The following is a 26,075-nucleotide window of genomic DNA, read 5'->3' on the forward strand; positions in this document are numbered from 1 at the left end:
ACCCACAAGAGTTCTCATGGTTAACAGGACCTTGAAACAAATATCTCTTTGTAAATTTGAAATATATTCTTATGGAAACAGAAATACAACTTAGACTGGTCACTAACAAGAGATATGGGCAAACAGAATGAACAGTTGCCAGAACTGATCACATATAGGATTTAGTGGGGAGGAGGAAACATTTTCCTTTTTCTGTGTTCCCAAAGGATGTATTTTTGTGGAATATTTGGACCGTTGTCATGGACTGTGGAATGAGCTGCTGGAAATAAGCTGGAAATAAAAATAGCTGGAAATAAGCTTAGAAAGAGTTGAAGCACTAATTGCAGCTTAGACAACTTGCAAACACATACTCAGAGTGAAAAATACTGCTACCCATGCTACTGACTATAACAGCTGCTAGTTTAAGTACCTGATGTTGGTTTTAAACTGGATTTGTCAGTCTGGAAATATCAGACCTGGGTGGACTTTGACCCATAGCTCCTGACTTGAGTGCCAAAGGATATTCCACAAGAGTCACTCAGACACTTTAGGAGCAGAATCGACTATGTCAAAATAGAGAAAAAAACCTCTGGAAGTCCTCAGAGGCTACTAAAATCTCCCAGGCTGTTGCAGATTACAGATTACACATCAGAATGCCTTCAGGTGAAGAAAGACATTGGTGAAAGCAGTTGTGAAAGCAGCACTCTCAACCATTTCTTTTCCAAATGAGGAAATGATTCAGATGAGTGAAAACCCTGCCTCTCCCACCAAGCAACAAGAAAATGCATAGTTGGTTGAAATGTCCCTTGTAAACAACTTTCCCATGTCATGTGCCTCCTTCTGCAGAGATTTAATTTGGAGAGAGGGCACTTTGACGAGAAACTCCAGAGTTACTTGACCAGGATTTTACCAAAGAAAGCACTGTACAACAGCAGCAGGAAAAAGAAAAATTTAGGGTAGTAACACTGCAGAAATACGCTTATGCTACCATTGAATACAAACACTGACAAGTACCTGAACTCATAATTATATGAAGTTCAGTATAAAAGCTGGTATTTCAATTTAGCAGACGCTCAAATTTCTGCCATTTTGAAACCTTTCTAAAATGAAGCATTTCACGTTCCCTTACACAAGATTTTCTATTTTAGAATGACTCTTGCCTGTCCTGCAAACTTCCTTTATCCCCCCTACATCTTACGTTTTGAATTTCCCTTTTATTTAATGAGAATACTTTGTGGGTGTTTTTTAAATATTGATTTATTCAAATACTTCACTGAAAAAGTATAGCACTGATACAAACGTACTTCTGTAAATCAAGTCACATGTTTTAATAGCATATAATTCACACATCTTACATGAAAATAAGTCTGGCAACTTGTTTATATGCCTTAACTTGCTCATTTGCATTCCAGAAAATATTTTTGAAGTTATTAACTGGAAGTTACTGCATCATCTGTGCTACACAAAAGAAACTTCCATCCTGCACCAAACAATCGTTTTGTGTCACTAATCTTCATCATGATTCAAATGCATTTGGATTTCTGGTAAGAGCATATGACCAATATTAAAAAACTATATATAAACTAGCTCAGCTTGGACTCCTGCATTCAGCTGAGAAATTGTCAGTAGAAGCGCTCTCCTTCCTTGTAGCTGTATTACTCAACACGCTGTGCACAGGAATTGTTTGTTGAAACGTTTAGTATTTTTAGACCTGGCCTCTCAATGGGAATTCCACACTGAAAAAATGTATCATTTATACACTCAAACTGGTCATTGTGTCCTCCACTATGAATTTACATACAGGGGGTAGAAGGTGAATTGCTCAGTTATGAGCTGGAACTTATGAATGTGTTTAAGCACCTGCTGAAAACAACTAGGAATTATGCTCTTGACATGAATACATGCTTCTCTGCTCTGCATAGTTTTTTAAAAAGAAAAAAGCTCCAGCTCAATACGGGACAGAAGTACACATTAAATGAACCAATATTTAATAAAAAGCCACAAATCTGCTTTTGTAACTTCCAGTAGTTCTTTTAAATTTTTTTTTTTTTAGGATAAGATACTCTATATGTAATTTTTCACGACTTTAAAAAAAAAAAGTGAAATTATCTCTAAGGAAATACATTCAAAGCATTTCCATGGCATTGAGCATGAATGGAAAGGGATACTCAGAAAGAAGCAAAGAACACTCAACTGAAATATTTACCCACCTCTTCCCCCTCCCCCCCCCCCTCTGCTGCATGCACTAACATTAGCATCAGCTATAGACAGGTATGGACAAGGTTTTCTTTCCAGCACACATTTATCCACTTAATGGCAAACTAATACTTTTTTGTTACTGTATCAAGGATTTCATATATGATGAGTTTCAGAGCATTACTTCACTAGCCTTGCTGCTGTGGTGGTGAGGAAGTACGAATGGGATGAAACAGTTTGACTTGGAAAAGCATTACCATATAACAATCTGAGCTGTAGTTTCTGAAGAGAGAAAAGGGGTGGGGTGGTCGGATCCAGCTCTGGAAAAAAACGCAGCTTTTTACATAAAAATGTCCATTGGAAAAAATCCATGCTGTTATTACAACAATTATTTAGGATAATTTGTCAGAGCCAAAAATAAGCAAAGCTATTTGCATGTCAGTCAGAGATTTACCCAGGGGGCAAAGGAGCAGCACACCAGGAGAGCTGTTACCCCCTTACCCTTCCCACTAGCAGACTCCTGTATGGTTTGCTAACAGCTGGTCAGCAAAATGACACAAAGAGCTATAGCATGGTTTCACTCACCCATGCTGCAGCATCTTCAGCCTTGTACAACTTCAAAACACTAAGCAACATATCTATGCAGTTCCCACATATGAAGCAGAAGGAGCAAAACAGGCATTTTAAAATTCATTTAGTAACCATGCTTTTCTCACACAGGCATACATAAAGAACAAGCCCACGATGACTTCCACCACACCAGCATGCTAAATTCCTTAGTGCTCCTGTGTGCAAAGATGGCAACAGTGATGGTGAAAAACCTTTCCTACCTTTAGACAGCCAGAAGCCTATTCCCTTTATCTTCCCATAAGAATCTAATCCCCGTTATTCATGTTTTGTGGCTCCTAGGTTAGGGTTCGTGGAGGCTGCAGCCAGATTAGGAACCCAAAGGCCATGCTCACTGAGGCCAGGCTCCCCAGGACCTGCTTCAGAAACCAAACAGAAGAAAGAGCACGAGCTTTTCCCTTAAAAAAAAAAAAAAAAGACTTTGCCACATCTCTTACAACAGCCCAACTCAACTGAAGAAGCACAAACGTAGTTGCAGTGACACGGAGGAGGATTTGGGTACTACTGAAGGGAATTAATTCTCGGTGGTGAAACATCCAGCTGTTAATTACTTTCCAGCATGAACTGAAGCCTAACTGTACCTTCGGGCACTTCATTTCAATAATTCATTCACCATGAAGAGCCTCCCTCGAATGAAATGCAGTAAAACCCTAGAATGGTAAGAAGGAAGAGCATGCTGAACAGCTCTTGGATCACGTGGTGCATCTCACCCAGCCGTGTCCCACGCGTACACAGCAAGGCAACGGGCACCCACATACGCTTCAGGCAGGCAGACCTGTACCCCATTAGTCTACACCCAGGAGCACTGGGCACAAGCACACAACAGGCGGACTGGAGGAGCACAAATGGGAAGAAAAAGACAGACTCTTGTGAAGAAGCCACACAGCTCAAAAGTTTAAGGAAAGGGTTCTGCTTGGAAACAACAGGTCAACAGGGAATGCTGCTATCCAGTACAGCCAGAAAAGATCTGGCTTTATTCCCCATCAAGACCCTGAACGACCATTCCAAGGCCAGATACATCAAAGCCTTTGGACACAACAGTTCCTCACGCTTTAGAAGATCAGATGTCAACACACCTCAGCTCCTCACCTTTGCAGTAGACAAAGTATAAGTACTGCCTTATTTTGAAAGGCCTGCTGAAGAAAGCACAACAAAACACAAAAAAAATATGGGAGCCCAGATGAGAGTTGGTGAAAAATGTTACTGTTCAACTATTTTTATTTCAGACCTCTTCAAGGATGATAGAGAAAAATGACAGGATTAATGCCTAAGTCAGTTCTAGTTATTTTCTTCATTTTTCGTCTAGCAGAGACAGAAGAAAACAGGCTGTATGAATGGTACTGTACCAACAATGCAATAGACAGAGCATCGAGTAGTTTGGATACTACGTATGCATAAAGATTGACAATCGCAAATTACTTATTTGTGGTACTGCTCATGTCTAACAGTTTTAAAGACACTTAAGGCATGAGGGGAGGTGGGAAAAAAATGCCTGCAAAACAAAAGTTGGCAAGATCAGTAATAGACTTGCTCACTATGAAAGAAGATTGTTTTATTTGTTGCTTGCCTGTATTTTCTTCGTACACCTTCACAGTTCTCAAAACCTTTGCCAGTTCACCAAAAACAGCAGGAGCCCTTCTGTGCAAACTTCTCTGCTCTCTATGCCCAGGTGGAAGGTGGAATTCAAAACCTTCTCCAGCATGTCAAAACTCATGCAACAACAAATATACCTGGGGGGGGGTCAGAGTTTGAGCAGTTAGAGGGCACAGAAATAAAATCAAGTGTCAATTGGAAGACTATGCATGTAAACTATAACATTCAGAAGAAAGTCAGATTATTGTACACAGGACTTCTCTTTCCCAGACGTTAGCACAGTATGCTCTCTCTCCTTTTGGACAGGGACAGCGAGCGGAAGGGAAACCATGGCTTTTCCAACACGTCTCACCTCCATGATGTTATCTCCCTGTGATAATTTCCCTTCAATCATTTTACCTAAAATCCTATGAGGAAGCATTCAGCACTTGTGTAAGATGTTGATTTTTAAAGAGTGATCATTCAAATGCAAAAGATAAGCAAACAAGGCAGAAAAGCAGTGGAGAGATGGAGGGAGGGAAAGGCTTTGGTTTTGCCTGTCTACAGAATTTGTTTTGATACAGTATCCCTGTTGCACGAATTTTCCATATGCTTGTGTCAAATCCACTAACTAAAGCCACAGAGCTGTCAGATGCTCATTTTTTATTGTGCGCTTACGTGGCAGGCCAACCCTTCCGTTGAATCAGTCAGTCTCTCCTGAAGCCAGAATCTGCAACCCAGAAAGATGTACACACTCGCATGGCCAAAAGTCTCAACTTCACAACACAGGTGGGTCAGCAAAGCAAGCCACTACACTATGGAACCTAACAACTATTACCATTGCTTTTACAAGAAAGAATTATCGACAACATAAAAAATAGTAACTATTCTGCATATGCATTGTGAAGCAAATATCACAATGAAAACACAGATTTAAATGAGCAGATACTATCAGAAGTTAGTAATTCTTAACATAAATCAGAAAATCTCAAACTTTTGCACATGCTCAACTTTCTTTGGCTTTAAAGAAATAAGGAGCAGTAGACATTTACCTTGTTACCAAAAGCCCTAACTCAGTACTTCAGTTAAAACTTAATTTAAGCCCATCCTAGACTACACAGAATTTGGATCGAAACAGAACAAAAGCACCAATCCCAGACACCTTTTCCTTTACCCCATCTGATTAAGAAACCCTATAATCCCACAACTAAGTGAAAATATCAGTTGCACAGGCATCACTTCCCAAGACCGGTGTGGGGGCAGGCACGCATTTCTACCTCACATCCACAGTCTTCAGCGCTTGAAAGATTACTTGAGAGGAATTTGGGGCATCGGGAACAGAGGTAAAATACCATATTTAAATGGAGCATACATACTAATCAGGACATAAACATTTAAATAACATAATGCAGATCTGTTAATCAAATCTGATTGCTAGCTTTCCCTCCGTTTATTGGGCATTCTTCTGGAAAATATCATCTTAGTTACTGTTTAAAGCCTGGTGGGGAAAAAGCTCATTAGTTATCCTACTGGCTCAAGAGACACATTTTATGTTAGCATTTACTAGAAATGCAATATTCAAATTAACTTGCAGGTAACTAGTGTATAATTGTGCACCTACAATAACCCTTTCTGTTAATTCCAAAATAGACTTTTCCTCTGGTGCCCCTTCCCTGACATCAGTATATTTTAAAGCATTTTACAGTTCTGAATGCCCTCACAAAAATAAGTGGGTAACCAGAAACTTTCAGCTCTGGAAAACACTGACCATTACATGCTTTTCAACCCATTTTCTTCTGCCAAAAGGAACTTAACTTTCAGACTCTTTCCTGTTTCTACAGATTTTTAAGTAGCTTTTTATAAATATCACGTCCAGCTATAGAAGCCCAGCATCAGTGAGCTGTGACTATTGCTGGTCATGAGGTGCAAATCATGATTTCCCAGCCAAACTGAAAATCAGAAATTTGTAAGCTGCATTTTTAAGCTTTTAATATCTGACCCTGGGTGGCATATTAAGATTCCCTAGAAAATACCCAAGGAGGTTCCAATCTCTCTTTCACTCCTGATTCTACAAACGAGCACAGAAAGGAAGCTGCAAGGCACATGTGGCACAGCAGTCTGCTTGTCACACACCCTCTTTTCTTTACCGAAGTTCCCTTTGACAGTTCAAGCCAGTATACAGAAGCTGGAGTGCAAATATGGTCAGCCTTTTGCTGAAGCATAGAGGCTGATCATTCAGAAGAAAAGATGCCAAAGTGTGAATCTACAACTAAATGGGGAAATTGAGAACTTTTACAAAAAGAAAAGGATGGAAAAAAAAGTACAAAAGTTATTGTAAAAGTTGGGAAAATGTTTCAATATTCATGCACTTACAAGCAGTTCTAAGTGTGTTTATACAAATGTACTATAGATGTAACCATCCACAGGCTTGCTCTTTTATTTTGAAGAGAATGTAGAAATATTACTTAAAATAATAGGGTCAATTTCCAGATACACTGAAAATCCATTACTTAGCAATGCTTTCTGAGCATGTTACAGACAGATATCACATTCTTCAAACCCCTGAACCCTGGCTCTTAATACACCATGTTTCTCTAGTCGATTTCTTGTTCTGCTTTCTCACTGCACTGTAAAAATGTTATTTCTGAGAACATAACATAGTAATTGTATTTTTTAAAGCCTCGCCATGTAGAGGCTTTACTCTGCTTCTGTAGAAATGTCTTTATATCTAAAACTTTGTTCAGTGAACAAACCATAACACATAAGATGTCAGCAATATCAAAGGTTTGTGAAATTTCAGAACAGATTAGGGAGGAATAAAAAGATACTATGAATTTTCCTGTATTTCAGATGCCCGTTACACTGCTGATAATAGTTATACTAGCAGACTGAATGGCAGAGAAGCACTATCCAAGGACAGTGAGAACTGGAAGTTGCTTTGGGAAAAAAAAGAATAAGAGAAGGAAAAAAGCACACAGAAGGAGGAAAAACACAGAAACATTACCTTAAAAAAAAGCTATGAGGAAAAAAAAAAAGCTAAAATGATTGTCTTGATGAGGAATGCACTATTCTTTTTGAAAAAAAAAAGATGGTAGAAACCAGCCTTACAATACCAGAAAAACATTGATAGTTAAAACCTGTTTTGTGTCAAGGCCATTTCCCGCCTTGAATTCCGTGAAGCTTCCCATGAGCCCTGGAACATGCCTGGATCCACCTAGGGTGCCTTCCCGTTCGAGGGGACAGCATCCCTCCAGCAAAGGCCCCAAGCAGGAGATTCCAGCTGTTCCATCCAGGAGCTTCAGGGTCTGCCTCCAGAGTACTCCTGCATATGCAGATGATACACTGAGACAAGCAAAAGTTTCTGGTTTTCTGAAGCACTGCAGAGCTTCAGAGCAAGCCTGACTGGCCTGCTTAAGGAGCTGAAGAGACAGAAGACTGACCATTTCAGCAGGGAAGCAGATCTGCATTCAGCAGCCAAGCAACAAACACTGGCTCGCTCTTGGTACCCTTGTGGCAATGGATGTCTTTGGGGTAGCAGCCAGATTGTGCAGCAATCCTGGCAGGAAACTATGTTGAAGAGGTATTTGGGACTGCCTGACAAAAAGTACAATCGTCCTCAGCCTACACAGCAACTCCTCTGGTATCTCCAGAAGGTACATCACCATTTCAGATTATATTTCAGAATTTTGAGGAAAAGAGGAAAAAGCACATAAAGAAAATACTATTTTCAAACATACTGATGGACATATATTTGGACTTAACATACATTAAAAATGTTCTAAAATAAATGTATGATTTCATTGGCACAGAAATATACTTTGTTTAAAAGAAAGAAAAAATACCAGGGGAGAACTTACTGAAACATTCCATAAATCAATACCATGAAAAAGGATACATATTCTCCCACCCCTTGACAAATGTGTGCAATACTTGAGACAAATTTACTGTGTACACTGCATAAATATTTACTCTGAAAATTATTAAATCATCCCTGTAATAACATTCAGTATTTTCATAGTTCCTAATCTACCCCAGTCACAGAAGCATTGTCCTCATACTGAAGAAGACAATTCTCTTCTAAGATTCAATGCACTAAACTATCACAACATACATACTTAGCTCTGCCTCTTGACAACTGAGAATTACAGGAACATTTTGACATATGTATTTTGCTAATAAAAAATATAGAGTACATTTTTTTAAACATAAGTACTACATACAGCATCGTGTTTCCTTGATAAAACTGGGACAGAAATACTTCTTTCTGTAAGAAATCCTGAAGCGGGGAGAACGGTAAAACCTACTGTCTGAAAGACATGCTCCTCTTCAAAAGGCACAACTGCTAGAGATTCCACAGAGGTAATGGAACAGGAAAACTACCCCAGAAACTGTGCCATTTCTAAACACTTCTTTCTTTTTCCTGGCTCCGTATCGTGTCTGCATCACAATCTTTAGGGTAAGAACAAGTGTGTGATCTCCCCTCTGACCTAGCAGCACTCAGTATTTAAAAACAATACTGCTCAACATTAACTTCTCCTGCTTCACCGCCCCCCAAAATTAAGCCAAAAATCAGAGGAAATCATGCGGTGTGCTCTGGATATTCCATGACTACCACTGCTGGCAGGACTTGAGCCACATATTTCATAGGTAACTAAGAACACACACACTGTTGTTTTGTAGCTACGTTAGGCCACAGGATCCTCCTCAACCACTGCTTTTTCCCTCTGCACCTCTTTCCAAACCTTTTGCAATTTCAGCCCGCTGTGGTCTGCCCTGGGATTTACAAATGGGACTTAGCATGAACTTATCTTTTAAACACGCAGGAATCTGTGGAAAAAATGTTCACAGGGCATCTTAGCCTACCAGCACATGGTCCTTTTTAAGACATTCTCTGCTCGCTGCTTCTGCAGGATATCAAAGATGCTAAGTGCAGTTTAATTCATTAACCAGATGCAACAAAACCTTAAATCAAAGATTAAACTGAAAAGTACAAAGACTTCTTCAACTTTGTCTTCCACTTTTCACACCTTGTGGATCATTAAAAAGACACTTCTTTTTCAGTCACCAAAGGTCATAAGCAAATTGCTATATCAGCATGTTCTCTGAGCAATCTCATTCTGAAAGAATCTTTAAGGACCTTTTAAAAGTTTTTGTACAAAACCAAACAGTCCTGCCTACCCTACTAAATAAGAGCTTCCCCACTTCCCCTACAAATGCGTCACAGAAGGCTCCAAACATCAGCCGTAATTTTTTTCCCTCCTTCTTCTTAATGTAAATATTCTGAGTTATGACACATTTAAACAAGTGGAGGGAAAGACCACGCACTTTGCCCAATTCATCTCACATGGAAATTTAAAGTCCAGTTGATTCATCTCCTTTAACACAGAAAGGAAAACCTTACTTTTCCAACTGAGCAGAGAGCCTGCATTTCTCTCTTCGTAGTCTCATAAGCCATTACTGAGCTAAAATTCTTGCTATAGAAGTCCAACATACCAAAGAATAAGCAAGTCTAGGAAACACATACTTGTATAACCAGCTCCTTGAAAATGTGTAGCTCTAGAAAGTCTCGTTTATGTCTCCCTGCATAAATATTTAGAGCAGTTTGCAATTTTAAATCAAATTGTCTGATCACAAGAAACTCAAACTACATGCCTACTGCACCAAAAGGGAGTCGTTTCAAGACAAAAAATAAACAAACAAAAAGCCCAAAACCAGAGGGCTATTTTTTTTTTCTCAACTTCCTGAATGCATGAAGTCAGACTACATGCAGACTGTTTTGGTGATAACAAATGACTGTGGCTAGAACAAAACAGTTTTCACCCACCTCTTCAGCAAGTCACCCACTTACCTACAGGCAGTTGAGGGAGGCACTGCCCACGTTCTCCCTTTGCCAAGGACAGGGAATGAATGCAGCCCGCCAATGCTTGCCTGCAGCAGCAGGTATGTACTTACCTTACAATCCCTTTCGAGCACCATAAAGTAGGCTCAGTGTAAAGTCTGAAGGAAGCACTACTAGGCTACAAATTCCTTTGTTAATTCTTTACTTACAAAGAATTCACTGTAGCAAGATATTTTTAAACGTTTACAATGCTCTTGGAAAGTTTATTTTGCTGTGTAAAAGAGGCCTGTGCAGTAACACAGCACACAACCACAAACTCTGGTGGACTGATGCATACAGAGTTTGAAAATACTGACATGAGTGTCAACAGATAAACTTGCATAGTTTTAAAGTATTAGAAAGATAATTTGAGAAAATGCGAGACCATAAACCTTTGCCTTTTTCCTAGCAGACATTTAAGATGTCGATGATGATAAATCTGCGAGGAGGCTCTGATAACTAAGCCTCTGTAGCCTATCTAGGATTTTGTTATTTACATTTTAATTTCTAATAGTTGCATACTGGAAGCAGCTTTTTCTTTTTTTAGGGAAGTTCACCATCCACTCAGAATGTTAAAACCGATACCTTACATCTCAATGCAAACCAAAATCTATTCTGAGTTGCAAGAATTTAAAAAAAAGTCATCCTTCTGAATGTTCTGAGAAAGCTTGACTCTCATAAAATGTAGCTATTCCTGAGCCCAAAAAACTTGACTCAGTTTCATCCCAGAGCCAACTGTCTGTTGTAATAGAAATGTTTGAAAGAACAACTGCTTACTTTTTTAAGAACAAATCTTACTTTTTGTTTCTCTTTTCATAACCTCTTTTTTTTCCCCCCGAGACATTCCTAACATACTGTGGCTCATACTTCAGCAAATGCCAAATTCTGTAATATTTCTTACTCTTTGCTCAAATAAAATAAACAAGATAGAGAATGTGAAGGTGAGGCACAATTATATATCTGCATTATTTCAACTTCACTTTACTTGCAAAGACATCTAACTGGCTTATAAGATATCTTCAAGCCCCAGATCATGGCTGCTTTTTCATGTCTGTAGGAATTCAATTGTGTTGTGTTTTTTTTTTTTTAACCTGACCCTTCACTAATTTCTTCCAGCTTCTGCCTGATTCTAACCACAATGATATGATTTCTACTCCTTAAAAAGCAATTTGTTCTTTTCTGCCATCAAGAGAGCAGAACCAAGCTGCTTCCTCCATTCTTTTTATCAAAGTCATCCTTGCAGGTGTGTCTTTGCAATCCTTTTACCTGGAACACCATTCTTTTATCCCTTTTCCTAATGTTATTTTAACACCCTCTGAAATCACCTATTCTTGCCACTGTCTGCATCAAGCAGGCTCACTTTGCATTATCCCCTTCTCCTAATATTTAGCATGCATAAGCAGCAATCTATAATATACACATATTCAGAGATGACAGTGCCAGCTGCATTTAAATGTTGTTTGTTTTTAAATTTCAATCTCAGCCATACTTTGTCCATTCTGAATAAAAGCTGTATGCCAAATTTTAGGGGCATTTTTTTATTATTATTATGTTTTTAATTGATGTGTTAACTAAGAAAAGTTCAGTTTCCTCTTGGTTTACTAAAATTCTTTAAGTCGTTCCATTAAGAAGCTCTGTTGCTTCCCAATTTTGAATTTTGTCAGTAGAAGGGGTTTCTGAAGGGGAACAAGATAGGAATAAGGAATAGATCTCATGTTATCCTGATGAAAATACATACCTATTTTTGGGTAATTTAAGAATCCCAAAAAGCTTACCATTTATACACAGCAAATACAGGTTTCCAGCAGAGTTTCACAAGTTCAAGCTGGCATACAAGCTTTGAAAAAAAAAAGGGGGGGGGGGGGCAAGGGGGGAGAAAGAAAGGCAATCTTGTAACTCTACCTACTCTGGGCCCTCCATTTCCATCCCCATGGCTTTCCGACCCTTACACTGGCACAGGCTTTTGTGAGCCCAAGCGACAGAACCACTGGGGTGCAAGAAGGGGTTTGAGCTGAGCCTGTCTTCATGCTCCTCCCTCCCAGGCTTCAGGGTGCGCAGCATCGGGGATCTGATCCAGCATAATAGGCACCCCCTGCCCTCGGTGTTAGCATAGCTAAAGTGATCTTGAAACCACCTGGGAAACTATGACCTTAAAGATGTTCCTCTCTGAAGGCTTTTCCTGCACTGAGTATTCCCTCCTCACTGCAGGGGCTTTCTCAGCAGCAGCTCCAAACTCTGCAACATTACGCTACACACAAGAAGAAGGATATTACAGAAACCGGCATAAACATTTAAAAACTGTAAGAGCCCTAACAGCTCTCATACCAGGAACAAATGCAGCAAAGCTCACCAATGGGAGAGGTTTCTCCCTCTGCTCCCTCATGCCTGGTCCACGGGGGATACATCACTGTGGTACACAGCCCACATGGTGTGGTCCCACTGTGGTGGTGACTCACATGGGAAGTGCTGCAGTTCAATAAGATGGATTTTCTTGGGTTTTCTGGTTTTTTGTTTTGTTTTTCCCCCTCCAGTTTACTATTTTAACAGCTAAGAAGCCAAATTTAAGAACATCTTCTAAATGTTAAGATGGTGAAGCCAAGTGCTAAGAAGTCACAGAATGCCAAAAGTAAGGTTGTTTACCCAAACGAAGTCAGTTTGGCTCTGGGCCTTATTCACAGCACACGCCAAATACAAGACTACCAGTTTCTTCATCATCTTTTCTGTTGTTTAGCCACCGAGCAGCTGCTTCACAACACTGACAACTTTATCTTTCGAACCCTTAGAAGCTGATGCGGTGCTTGTATCTCCAGTTTACAGGCAAGAGACAAAAGCATGGAGAGATTAACAGATTTGCCAAAAGTTTTGACTAATCTCAGGTCACCTAGCCCATGATTTTTTTTTTTAAAGGTACTTAGCACTTTTACATCTACAACTTGGAAATAAGCGGACCAACTGCAGTTGCAGAAACTCAGAATTTGTGCCTTGGCATCTCAGCTCTGGCAAAATGCAGAACACGATTACCAGTTGGCTGCAAAAATCTGGTTTAACAGAATTGCTCAGCCTCACACAAGAAGCTTGGAAGCAGAGGCAGGAACAAAACGCAGCTCTCTCAAGGCAGTACAGTCTTATCCACCCTACCATTCTTTCCTCTCTTGCAATCCCCTCTCAGCAGACATTTTTCCATTGCTTGTGACCACTGATGTAAGGGGCCCAACCATCCTGCACAGCAAATAGGACTAGACCCAGTCAAAAAAACACTTAGATGATCAAATTTTGGGATATATAACAGGGAGATGGGGACAGGACAGGTAAGGGGAAAAAGGGTGGCAAACCACAGCTTTAAATCCAGCCTTTATACACTGCAGTGTATTTCAGACAGTTTTTCAAACGTAAAGATGTATATTATTCACATTACAACAGAATTTACGGGTTGCAGCCAAGAAGCTCTCTAAGGTGCAAGGACATTTATACAGCACAGTAGGAAACAACTGTCAGCGTGAAGTTCTCACACTCCAAACAGGTAAAACAAATCCCCGCAAAAATAGAGAAATATTATCATTCCACACCCCAGACAAGAAACACGAGGCACAGAGAGACTACTTCCGTGGCCTACAAGAGATACATGCAAAGTCTATGCATTGCATTGTGGGAGGATCTTCTGGCACTTTGGCTGACAGCATACCTACAGAGCCACCTGTACCTTCTACCTTCATGAGGGAGATTTTGGCTTTTTAGTTGTTCAGGTATTGGAAACAACCCAACACACAGAAACCATAACTGCTGCCAAATGAATGGGGATTTCTATAATAAAGTCACCAAGTCAAAGCTCTGACTTCTTGTTCCACCTGCATCACACATGCTCCATAAGTTTGAGCAAAATACTTATCTGGACTTTCTCTACAGTGTCTTTAGGGATGTCTATGGGTACGCTACAGGGCACAACACACCAGCACTTGTGGTGTACCAACACCACAACAACGGAGCCTCAGAAATACCCTAAAGCATTTTTCTGTCAGAAACAGCACTATGGCCCAAAAGTCAAATATAATGCCTGAACATTTCTTTTGAACTGAGCAAGCGCAAGTTACAGAAGTGAGTCTTAAAAAAATATTAAAAAAATAAAAATGAAGACTTTGCAAATCCTTTGATGAAAATCATGAGTTAAAGCACAGCACAATGATCACTTCTCAGGTTTTATAGATGACATGACCAAACACTAATGAGAAATGTTAACCTGTCAGTTTTCAATGTAGACAGGCCTATTTCATTACTGAAAGCACATTAAAATTTTAAACCAACTCCAAGAGCCTTTACTAAATTACACTTAAGAAGTATCAGATACTTCATTCTTGTGGAAATCATCGGACCCAGAACGTATCCAGCTTTCCAGCCAACTTAGGCACACTTTTCAGATTACAGCAAAGCTATCAAGCTATTGAACAACACAATTTATATTATACCTGCACTTCTTTAACAACTACAAAGCGTTAAAACCTTTGAAAACAGATCTTGAACTTTATGGGCCCATCCACCATTTGTTTGGAATGGAAATATTTGATTGAGAAGAAAAAGTAGAAACAGCAACAATTTATATTCCTAAAAATAAAGAGAAGCTTGTCTAGGAAAAAGACAAAGTTAAAAATATTTGTTACATTTTTGTACTAGTGCATCAGAGCACTGTGCTGAACACTGCACAGATAATAAGTAAGTTTTCAATTTGAACTCTGCAATTGGGTATGCCTAAGTAAACAAAAACATGAGTTGTTTTTCCTCCTATATCCTCAGAACCATCTGACAACAAAACCAAGCCCACTCAGCTCTGCTAAAAGCATGATTCTCTAATGTAACTGTACTTCTGGGAATACATTACTGCTTCTGTGAAATGTTTTGTTACATCCGTGTATCAACTGGCCATGTAAATATATGGTGTGACTGCATGCAAAATAGTCTTTTACAAGTTATGTAAAACTTAACACAACAAATAAAGTAAATTTAGGACCAATGACCTCTGGATGTCTGGCAAGCAGTACTTTCTCCAGCCTCCCTCCTGAATGAGATGGATGTTTTCCTCTTTCACAACACACTCCTTTTCTGGGGGAGATGACAATGCTTTTCGTTAACAACATGATAATGTGTCTGAGATTAGCTTTTTTTTTATTATTTTTTTTTAAGAGACTAAAACAAGGTCAGGAACGCCTGCTTATTTGCTCCATTTCAGTTGCACAGCTGACTGGTAACTCAGATAGATGCCAGTCTTTTCCCAGGCATGCCTTTAGCCTTCGTTTTTGAAACTACGAAGTATTTTCTGGAACTTGAATGCATTCAAATCATATCCTTTTGAGACCCGCAAAAACATAATTTATCTCCAACTTTAGCCACTTCTGGGGATGGCTACAATTATTATTAAATTAGTCAGGAGACATGCAAGTCTGATACCATGCACAACAGCCCTTACCAAGGCAGTCCACTGGTGATGCTAACATTTTTTACTTGAGGATGTATTTGCAGCAAGAAGCCGGGAAGACTGACACGTCTAAACAAAATAATGAAACGAGCACAGCACAGCAGATGCCTTATTGACATAAGGCATCAGATATAACACGCTCGTTCAGCCGCAGTCAGGCATTAAAACCATGTGACAAGCACACAGTCATGAAAACAAAGAGCCAACTAATTTCATTTTCTTTTTTAATTTATTTACAAAGAAATGTTTCCTATATCCTGCCCTCTTGATAACAGTTTGTTGTGTTTTTTTTTTGTTGTTGTTGTTTTGTTTTTTCCTGCTGTAAAATTAGTTAGTATACTAACTATACTATATACTGTATTGACTCATCTATAAACAGACAGCAAAAGACAAGATAGGGGGTGAGGGTAGGGGACCTCAGCACACACAAAAACACACACACACACAAAAAGAAACTTGATCTTCACTGTGGAACACTTCAGGGACACTTCTAATTTGTCAAAGACTGTCTGCTCTCTCAAAAGCGTACAAAATAAGTAAAATAGAGCCATGACACAAAAAGAAGAGCCTTCAGGTTACTTGCCAAATTCTTACATTTAGATCTACGTATTAAGCAATGCCATTTCATTTTCCCCAGACAATAAAGCTGCTTACAGTAAGCACAGGCAATATTAAAACTTTAAAAAACTTATTTCTGTGCTGATGAAAATCACAAATTAACTTTTTTACGGGGTGGGGAGAAGTAAAGTCATGGGTTTGCGTTTGTTTTAGAATTTGCGTACATACTTTAGGTTCTTGGACTTGGTTGCTTACTCTCGAGGCAGACTTGGACTGCAAGTACAAACCAAGTAACTCGTCTGATGCACAGCAGAGTGGATAGACAGTGTCAAGGGTTGTTCAGCAGCGCTCTCTTAGAAAAGATAAACATTGATGGGCTCCAGACATGGTAAAGCTACTGGCAACTTGACTGCGATGGGGCAACCAGAGGGGTTGAGACAAGGAAGGGAGAAGCCAGGTAAGGTTACCGTGTTCTTTGTACATAGTTCAGATAGTAATAATTAGGTGTAGACAATGTAAACATAACTTTTATCCTAAAAATAAAAGCTACTTAACCTTACATCTTTGTCTTCCAAAGGTTATAAAATTTCAGAGTTTGCTGAGTTCCACCTTAGACCACAGACGTGTATTCTTTTTGCAGATCTAGTTATTATCTGTACCAATCAGCATAAATTAAACATCACATCTACAATGTATACTTAAAAGTTTTAATGGTTAAGACTCCCAATTTAAGTCTGGTCTAACCTTCCATACACAAATGTAAACTGCCAGAAAGCAGAGCTATACAATCTTTCAGCCTCCTCAAAATCCATCAAAACCCGAGGTTTTCAGCATTTTCTGAGTATTCTCAGAGACTGATAAAATAACTAAAACTGAAATCCAGTTTTCCTCATTATCAAGACTAAAAATGGAAATAGGGCATCACTAATGAGAAGTAAACTGATTTTTCAAATCACTTCACCTCTAATAACCTACGGTAGCAATAAATGCTTACAACACGTTGAAGTTCTCAGCACCTATGTAGTTTCAACAATCATTTTTAACTGTTAATAAGAGGTTCCAATATCATTTCAAATTATGGGCTCACTGTATACCTCTATTTCCCCTCCCAACATTTAACCCACCTTAATTTATTCAAAAACCTCTACTAGTTGTAGAAAAACAGAAACTGATAAAAACTGCTATTAGAGGGGTGATAAAAGCTAAATGACTGGGGAAATTATGCAAGGCAAAAAATAAGTAATTTATTTCTTACACGATTAAGAGTTTAATTAGATTATTTATTTTAAATGTTTTCAGTTAAATGAATACAAAGCTACAAAAAAGCTTTACAGTAGACTTAACTCCTATTAAGTTCAAAGCAGTACAAGAGTGGATACCAGAGCACTAAAATTAGATCACTTTTATATTTGATTGGCAAACATTACATCAATTACATCAGCAACTTGGTAAGCAGCAATACTGAAACTTGGGGTCTAATTTATTGCTTTAAGTTCAGTTAGAATGGTAAGTGGCATCACCTAAATGCAAGGCACTGCAAGGTGCCCACTGCTGCTTTTTCCCCTCTCCTGATCCGTGATGGAGGTTTATCCATCACCCTGTTCCACATTTCCTGAGTGAAGGCACTGCAAAAACATCCTCTGCAGCAGAGATGCTTACTGGTAGCAGTGACACAGTTCACAGACCCCCATGGTTTTTGATACAGCTGTATACACTAGCACTTAAGAGCCTCTCAATTGTAAACTAAGTGAAACACGTGCTTATGACTGTTGGGTTTTGGAGCTTTTTTTTTTTTTTTTTAAAAAAAAGTTCAAATGCTGTTCCTGCCATTAGAAGTTTATGTTGACATTTGTGGTTCTGTCCTTGCTTTTATTTTCTGAAGGGATGCTTCCCTGCCTACCACAGCAGTGAAATTCACCTTAAGAAAGCTGATGACAGCCACGTGAGGGGGGTGCACGTGGAAACATGTTCTCCCAACAGCTACATACGAGGCCGACGGTGGAAGCTTGTCTTCCTTCCACATACATGTCTGCTTTTCAACTAATCTATATTTTTCCCCTCATTTAATTCCCCCAGGGCCACTTTGACCACGACAGCAACAAATAATCAAAGGATCGGATTGCTCACATTCATCTGCCCATCCTGGGCTCTGTTAAGCATGCCAGGATTTTGTTCCAGGAGCCACCTGGACATCTCAGCCTGTCAGTTTGCGGAGCATGTCCGTTACACACTTGCTCCCTTCTGCAGCCAGTAAGCTCAGCTGCGTGAAGGCAGGCCAGCGAGGAGACCAAGGTCATACCGAGTGATTCCTGTGGTAGCATGGACGACAGAGATGATAAATAGTGGGAAGGCACACACGGGAGAGACTGATCCCCTCCAAAGCAAGCCAAACCAATTACTATCAAGAAAAACAATGACTGGCAGCCAGATCTCAGGCTGCATTTTACATTGCAAACACTTCCAATCTCCCGGTATATTTCAACTGTAAATTTTCTGGCAAGGAAACTGTGTCATCTTTTGCTTTTTCAGAGTTCAAGCTACTTATTATTGCTCTAATCTGGAGGATATCAAGAACACAGTCGTGCACACACACTACAGCAATAAGAACAGATCCCACTTATTTCTCTCAATATTAGAGAAGCATCCTGGATTACTCCTAGAATTTGCTGGCAAGATATTTTGGGGTCAAAACAGACTTCATAAGTACACATTTCTTCAGCCTCATAACTGGAAACGCAACCAAGTTTCGCAAACACTTTTTCTCTCTGTGGAGAGCTACATACCTCTCAGATTTCTTGGATGTATCTGCTTTGTCCGCGGCATTTTCCTCTAATCTCTTATACCACTTTTTCCTCTCAGAAACGAAGAGTACAGCAAGCAGAGAGATGGCAGCGCCATAAACTTGTCAAAGGGGTAAATTAATCCACATGCTAAAAAAAATAAAAGAGAGAAGTTAGGAGATGTATACAGCATTAAGAAGGAAAACAAAGATACTTATCAGCTCCCTTTCACCCTAAAACAGTTATGGAAATTAGCGATGACCAAGAAATATTTCTGTATCCATCCCTTTATGGAGCAAGATGTTCCACTACCGTAAGAAAATTAAATGAGGGTGAAACTCCTTTTGGGATTACTCAGGAGGCATGAGAAAACTAAGATACTTTTCCACATTCGTCAGCTGTTTTCTAGCCAGAAAATGTCTTCCAAAAACTTGTGCCCCATGTAAATAATTCTGGAAAACTAAACAAAATTTGACATCAGGCTTTAAGATAATACACGCTCTTCTCTCGGGGAGAAGGCAGAGTGAAGGACAAACACAGACTGCAGCAACAATAATCCACCCTATCTACAACACAAGGAAGCCTCGGGTTCCCCCACTTGGGGCTTGCAGGTCCAGAGGAACTCCTCAGGGGAGGTTTCTGGTAAAATACCATGAACAGAACAGAACCACATGGGCCCCTGACCCAGCTACAAGCTGTTGCATAGCCACTTTCTGCCCTGCCACCCTCCCAGCTAGCTGCAACAGTCCCCGCATTTGCGGGAGGCTGCAGCCAGCAAAGGCCAAGCATGCACAAACCCCACAGATGGGGGAATTTTTTAAATATTTTTTCAACAGCCAACGCACCAGATTTTGTACTGAAATGGTACCGACCCACATGTGCATCCCCAAAATTACACCTTATTCAACGTTAACAAAGCTTTCTCACTTTTCAGATGTTCTTACGATTTACTCCCAGTTTAAAGAGCAGTTTGTTTAATTTCCAAAATCCCCCCAGACCTATAGCAAACTACTTACACAGATCTTATGAAAGAGAAAACAAGTGGTGTAATCCCCCTGTTCCAGCTAAACAAATCGAAATGCCGATCACTTCTTTTTATAGCAATACCACCTCGGATAGTGAGATTTTCTTAATTAACACACGGAAGAATTTCCCTGAATTTCTACAAACCCCTCAATGGCCCTTAATATGGACAAGATGATTACAGAGAGCTACTTAAGGGAGGAAGCATGTAGGATTTTTAGCATTTAAGCATTAACTTGGGGGGGGAGGGGGGGCGTTAAGCCAGGCGAAGTTTTTTTTTGTTTGTTTTATTTTTGTTTTTTTATAAAAACGAAATTCAAACCCCCTTCAAGCAGACTTCTCGCCGCCACCCCTTCGGTCTAGAGGCCGCTGGGGAGCACGAGCATTAATTTTTAACGCTTCTTTTGTCTGTTGCAGCAGGAAGAGGAGCCAGGCAGGGGAAGAGGCTGGCACAAAGGAGGGCTGGGGGCTGCCGGCTCTGCCCCAGGGGCTCCTCGCCGGGACATTTCGAGGAGGGGAAAACCAGGATCAAACTTTGGGGGGGACAGAGATGGAGGGGGGGGCGCAGAAGTGGAGGGGATATAGGGGAAGGGGGGAATGGGGGGGTATAGGGAGGGGGGAGGGGAAGGGGAGGAAAGGAAATGAGAAAGGAGGAAAAAAAAAAAGAAAAAAAAACATGAATGAAGAGAGAGGGAGGAGCCTGGGAAAACCCCTCCGCAACGCCGCGCCGAACAAAGCGCTGCGCACACGCCGGGCACTTGGGGGGGGGGGGGGGGGAGGGGGGAAGGGAGGACACAACAGCACCATAGAAATTAAATTTAAAAAAAAAACAAACACGGGGGGCCCCACGGGGGGTTGTGGGAAGCAGAGCCCGTCCAGTACCCCCCCAACCCCTATCGGTGCCTCTCCCTCCCTCCTTTCCCCTCCCGCTCCCGGGGCCCGCTGCAAACCTGGCGGAGGCTGATGGCGGCGGGGAGGCCGGCGGGAGGGGGATGTGTGTGGGGGGGGGGGAGGCCGGGAGCCTCCTTCACTTGACAGCCTCAAACACAAACATGACCCAGCGGCGCCGCCTCGCACGGCCTGCCTGCCTCCTCCTCCTCCTCCTCCTCCTCCTCCTCGCGCCGTGGCCCCCCCGCCAGGCTCCGCCCCCCCGGGCTCCCCTCGGGGAGAGCCGCGCCGTGACCGGGGCAGGGAGGGGAAGGGAGGGGAAGGGGGGATGCTCGCGGGGGGGTGGGGGGGCGTTACCCTCCCTCACTTTCTATTGCAGGAAGCGGGTGACGTCACCGGGTCTCCCGGCCCCGCCCCCCTTTGCCCTCCCTCCCCCCCGAGCCCGGAGGTGGGGGAGGGGTCACCGAGGGGGTTTCCTCGCGGGCCGCTGGGGGAGGGGCGGCGAACACCCTGTCCCCCCCACTTCTTCCCCTCCCCTCCCCTCCCCTCCCGGTGCGGGGACCGCCCCCGGCCCCTATAATGGGGGACCCCCCCCCAAGAGCAGCCCTATTAAGCACCAGATGCCCCCTCACCATTCACCCCCCCACCCCAAAAGTTACCCCCCCCCCCAAAAAAAAAAAAAAAACCACAAAAAAAAACCCACTGCCGTCGGTCGCGCTCCCCCCTGCCTCCTGCCGGCCCCCGGGGCACCGGCACGGCCACGCAGCGCGGAGGACCCCGGAGGTTCCTCCCTCCCTCCCTCCGTCCGCCCGCCCTCCCGCCCGTCCCCACCGGGGCGTCACCCCCCGCGCCCCTCCGGGGTACTCACCCCCGCACCCCCCAACTTTCCATGCCGGCGCCGAGCCCCTCCGCCGCCGCCAGTGGGCGGGGGAGGAAATCCGAGGGGGAGGCGCGTCGGGCTTGCCCCTTTTTTGGCCCGGGGGAGCGATGCGGGGGTGGGGATGGGGACTGGGGGGGGTGGGGGATGGGGACGGCCCCCCGTGCGGAGAGGGACAGGGAGGGCGGGGCTCTCAGCGCCGAGAGGAGGGTGTCTTTGGGGGGGTGTCTGTGCTCCCCCCCCTTCTTTTTTTATTTTTATTTTATTGGGGGGGGAGGGGGGAAGGTGTTGGCAGCTTTTCGGAACCACTCAAGTTTTCCGTCAGCCCCAGCGCACACCACCCTCAGCGTATAAAACCCCAACGAAATAACTTAATGCCTCCTCCCGCTCCCACGCCTGCACTCCCCTGGCCTCCAGCCGCCCAGCAGCCTCTTCGCCTGGAAGTTTGTAGCACCCAGACCAGCCCCTGCTGACCACCATTTCCAGAGAGCCCCCAGTTTTGCAGGGGGCCCTCTTTCAAGCTATATTTGATCATGGGAGGCTTTCACGAGTGCTGCCTTTCACACAGGAGAAACCAAGGTGGGGAGAGGCAGTCACTCACTGCAGAGCGGGGTACAGACATGAAACCAGAGCTTTTGGTCACAGTCTCAGCCTTTTTTCCCTCTTCAGGTCCCTTAATCTCCACCTTGAAAACATGTGTGGCTTGCAGCAGTGGTGGGCTCCCTGCTGGAGGCAGAAGCCAAGAGGATAATCCATTTGCAACCCGCTAGGCTAGTCTGCAGCCGGACAGTAAGGCTGAGGTGATGTTCCTTGCCATTGTTAATTAGAGATTCATGGGAGGATGGGACCCTCAAAGAGCATCACAGAATCGTCTATATTGGAAGAGACCTCCAAGATCATCTAGTCCAACCTCTGTCCTAACACTAACAAGTCCTCCACTAAACCATATCACTAAGGGCTACATCTAAACGTCCTTTAAAGACCTCCAGGGATGGCGACTCAACCACCTCCCTGGGCAGCCCATTCCAATGCCTCACAACCCTTTTGGTAAAGAAGTTCTTCCTAACATCCAAGCTAAACCTCCCCTGGCACAACTTTAGCCCATTCCCCCTCGTCCTATCACCAGGCACGTGGGAGAATAGACCAACCCCCACCTCGCTACAGCCTCCTTTAAGGTACCTATAGAGAGCGATGAGGTCTCCCCTGAGCCTCCTCTTTTCCAGGCTAAACAACCCCAGCTCCCTCAGCCGCTCCTCGTAAGCCTTGTTCTCCAGACCCCTCACCAGCTTCATTGCCCTTCTCTGGACTCTCTCGAGCACCTCCATGTCCTTCTTGTAGCGAGGGGCCCAAAACTGAACACAGTACTCGAGGTGCGGCCTCACCAGAGCCGAGTACAGGGGGACAATCACCTCCTTAGACCTGCTGGCCACACTGCTTCTTATGCAAGCCAGGATGCTGTTGGCCTTCTTGGCCACCTGAGCACACTGCTGGCTCATATTCAGCCGACTATCAACCAGTACTCCCAGGTCCTTCTCCGCCAGGCAGCTTTCCAGCCACTCATCTCCCAGCCTGTAGCTCTGCTTGGGGTTGTTACGCCCCAGGTGCAGGACCTGGCACTTGGCCTTGTTGAACTTCATACAGTTGGCCTCAGCCCATCGGTCCAGCCTATCCAGATCCTCCTGCAGAGCCTTCCTTCCCTCGAGCAGATCGACACACGCACCTAACTTGGTGTTGTCTGCAAACTTACTGAGGGTGCACTCGATCCCCTCATCCAGGTCATCGATAAAGATATTAAAGAGGACCGGCCCCAGCACTGAGCCCTGGGGGACTCCACTAGTAACCGGCCTCCAACTGGATTTGGCTCCATTCACCACAACTCTTTGGGCCCAGCCATCCAGCCAGTTTTTAACCCAACAAAGCATATGCCAGTCCAAGCCACGAGCAGCCAGTTTCTCGAGGAGAATGTTGTGGGAAACGGTGTCAAAAGCCTTACTGAAGTCAAGGTAGACCACATCCACAGCCTTCCCCTCATCCACCAAGCACGTCACTTGGTCATAGAAGGAGATCAGGTTTGTCAAGCAGGACCTACCTTTCATAAACCCATGCTGACTGGGCCTGATCGCCTGGTTGCCCTGCAAGTGCCGCATGATGACACTCAAGACAATCTGCTCCATGAGCTTCCCTGGTACTGAGGTCAAACTAACAGGCCAATAGGTCCCCAGGTCTACCCTCCGGCCCTTCTTGTAGATGGGTGTCACGTTTGCTAGCCGCCAGTCGACTGGAACCTCCCCTGATAGCCAGGACTGCCAATAAATGATGGAAAGTGGCTTGGCCAGCTCTTCCGCCAGTTCGCTCAGTACCCTTGGGTGGATCCCATCTGGCCCCATCGACTTGCGTACATCCAAGTGTCGTAGCAGGTTGCCAACCATTTCCTCATGGATAGCGAGGGCCACATTCTGCTCCCCATCCCCTTCCACCAGCTCAGGGTACCAGGTATCCAGAGAACAACCGGTCTTGCCGCTAAAGACTGAGGCAAAGAAAGCATTGAGCACCTCAGCCTTTTCCTCATCTTTTGTAACTAAGTTTCCCCCCGCATCCAGTAAAGGATGGAGATTCTCCTCAGTCCTCCTTTTTGTGTTGATGTATTTGTAAAAACATTTTCTGTTACCTTTAACAGCAGTAGCCAGATTGAGCTCCAGATGAGCTTTGGCCTTTCTAATTTTGTCCCTGCACAGCCTCGCAACATCCTTATAGTCCTCTTGAGTAGCCCGCCCTCTTTTCCAAAGATTATAAACCCTCCTTTTTCTCCTAAGCTCGAGCCACAACTCTCTGCTCAGCCAGGCCGGTCTAGTTCCGCGTCGGCTCGTCTTTGGGCACGTGGGGACAGACCACTCCTGAGCCATTAAGATTTCCTTCTTGAAGAGTGCCCAGCCTTCCTGGACTCCTCTGCCCTTCAGAACCTCCCCCAAGGGACTCTGCCAACCAGTGTCCTGAACAGCTCAAAGTCAGCCCTCCGGAAGTCCAAGACAGCGGTTTTACTGGTCCCCTTCCTGACTTCGCCAAGAATAGAGAACTGAACCATTTCATGGTCACTCTGCCCAAGACAGCTCCCGACGACCACATCTCCCACCAGTCCATCACTGTTTGTGAACAGAAGGTCTAGCGGGGCACTTCCCCTGGTAGGCTCTCTAACCAGCTACATCAGGTATTTTTCCTTAGGAAAAATACTCCATTCCACTGCCTCTTGTCAGAGAAGAAAAAGATGAACTCTTTGAGAGGGGCTTTCCTCATCTTCCCCCTCTGGCTTTCAGAATTAGGGTTCTGACTTGCTGAAGAACAGAATTGCCATTAGCCTGAGCACGCTGATATGATGAATTTGACCCCCCAGGTGCTGATAGCTGAAACTAGTCCACCAGATCTGACCAGTCACAAACCTGAGCTCAAGTGACCTCTGAAATTAGCTCTGGACCTCCTCTTGGCATCTTTAGCTGTCCTTCACCCATCTTGTTCCTTCCTATTCTACCCATTGCCGGAAAGCTTCAGGTTGTTGTCACCATGTCATAAGGGAGGAAGAATCAGATACTGCCCTTCCACATAAGAAGCCTGAGAACAAGGACCCACCACAGCTGTTGCAGGTGCCAAAGGAAGTCCCAGGCCATCCATCTGTTTGCAAGGTCCTGAGTAAGTTCAACGCAGATGCTCTGGCCTGCAAGATGGAACGACAGACAGCAGGAAACTGTGAAAGAAGTAAAACTGCATCCCATCCAGCAATGTGAAAATCCATCCCTCTTTGCTCACCGATATGTATAGAGGTATAACCAGTGCCCTTCCTCTGCAGACAAGCACGAGTGTCCTTCCAGAGCAACCCAGTGAGGTGGCGAATAGGAAGCGGCTCCTTGATGAGGGAGAAGAGGACAGTGGGGTCCTCATATTTATCAAATGGTGCCAGTTAGAACATAAAAAAGGTGATTTGGGTCAGAGGACACAACACAGAACTGGAAGTCTGACCCCATGAGGTTGTTCCCACCATGACCTGGAGAAGCGGCCAGAGAAGCAGCCATGAGCTGCTGCCGCTCCTCAGCCTGTGCACCCCGACTGAGCAGGGGTAGGACCCAAAGAGTAGTCTCCAGTTCATATCAAGGGTGGCAGAAAATCTGCTCCCCAGAGCAGCCCTGGGAAAGTTTTGAAAAGACAGCATAACGGGCTGTTTTTTTCCTGGCCGTGTAAGCTTGG

The 26,075-nt window shown here is 43.4% G+C and overlaps 1 protein-coding gene across 5 annotated transcripts in view; it reads right to left on the reverse strand.

The window, feature by feature from the left end:
• The window catches only part of HIVEP1 (HIVEP zinc finger 1), a 123,810-nt gene extending 101,832 nt beyond the window's left edge, over nucleotides 1-21,978 (reverse strand). For 3 of the 5 annotated variants that reach the window (XM_080581060.1, XM_080581059.1, XM_080581055.1), the window contains exons 1-2: nucleotides 21,028-21,298; nucleotides 19,058-19,204 (exon numbers count right to left, since the gene is read on the reverse strand). In XM_080581060.1, the coding sequence (XP_080437186.1) occupies nucleotides 19,058-19,097 (40 nt within the window). In that variant the 5' untranslated portion in view covers nucleotides 19,098-19,204; nucleotides 21,028-21,298. Of the gene's footprint in view, nucleotides 1-19,057; nucleotides 19,205-20,070; nucleotides 20,614-21,027; nucleotides 21,299-21,833 lie in introns of those variants that run through there. The other 2 variants (XM_080581056.1, XM_080581057.1) reach the window with 2 other exon arrangements.
• Nucleotides 21,979-26,075: the final 4,097 nt, after the last annotated feature.

Source organism: Anser brachyrhynchus (assembly GCF_964034855.1).
Source record: "Anser brachyrhynchus genome assembly, chromosome: 2".
NCBI classification, from domain to species: domain Eukaryota; kingdom Metazoa; phylum Chordata; class Aves; order Anseriformes; family Anatidae; genus Anser; species Anser brachyrhynchus.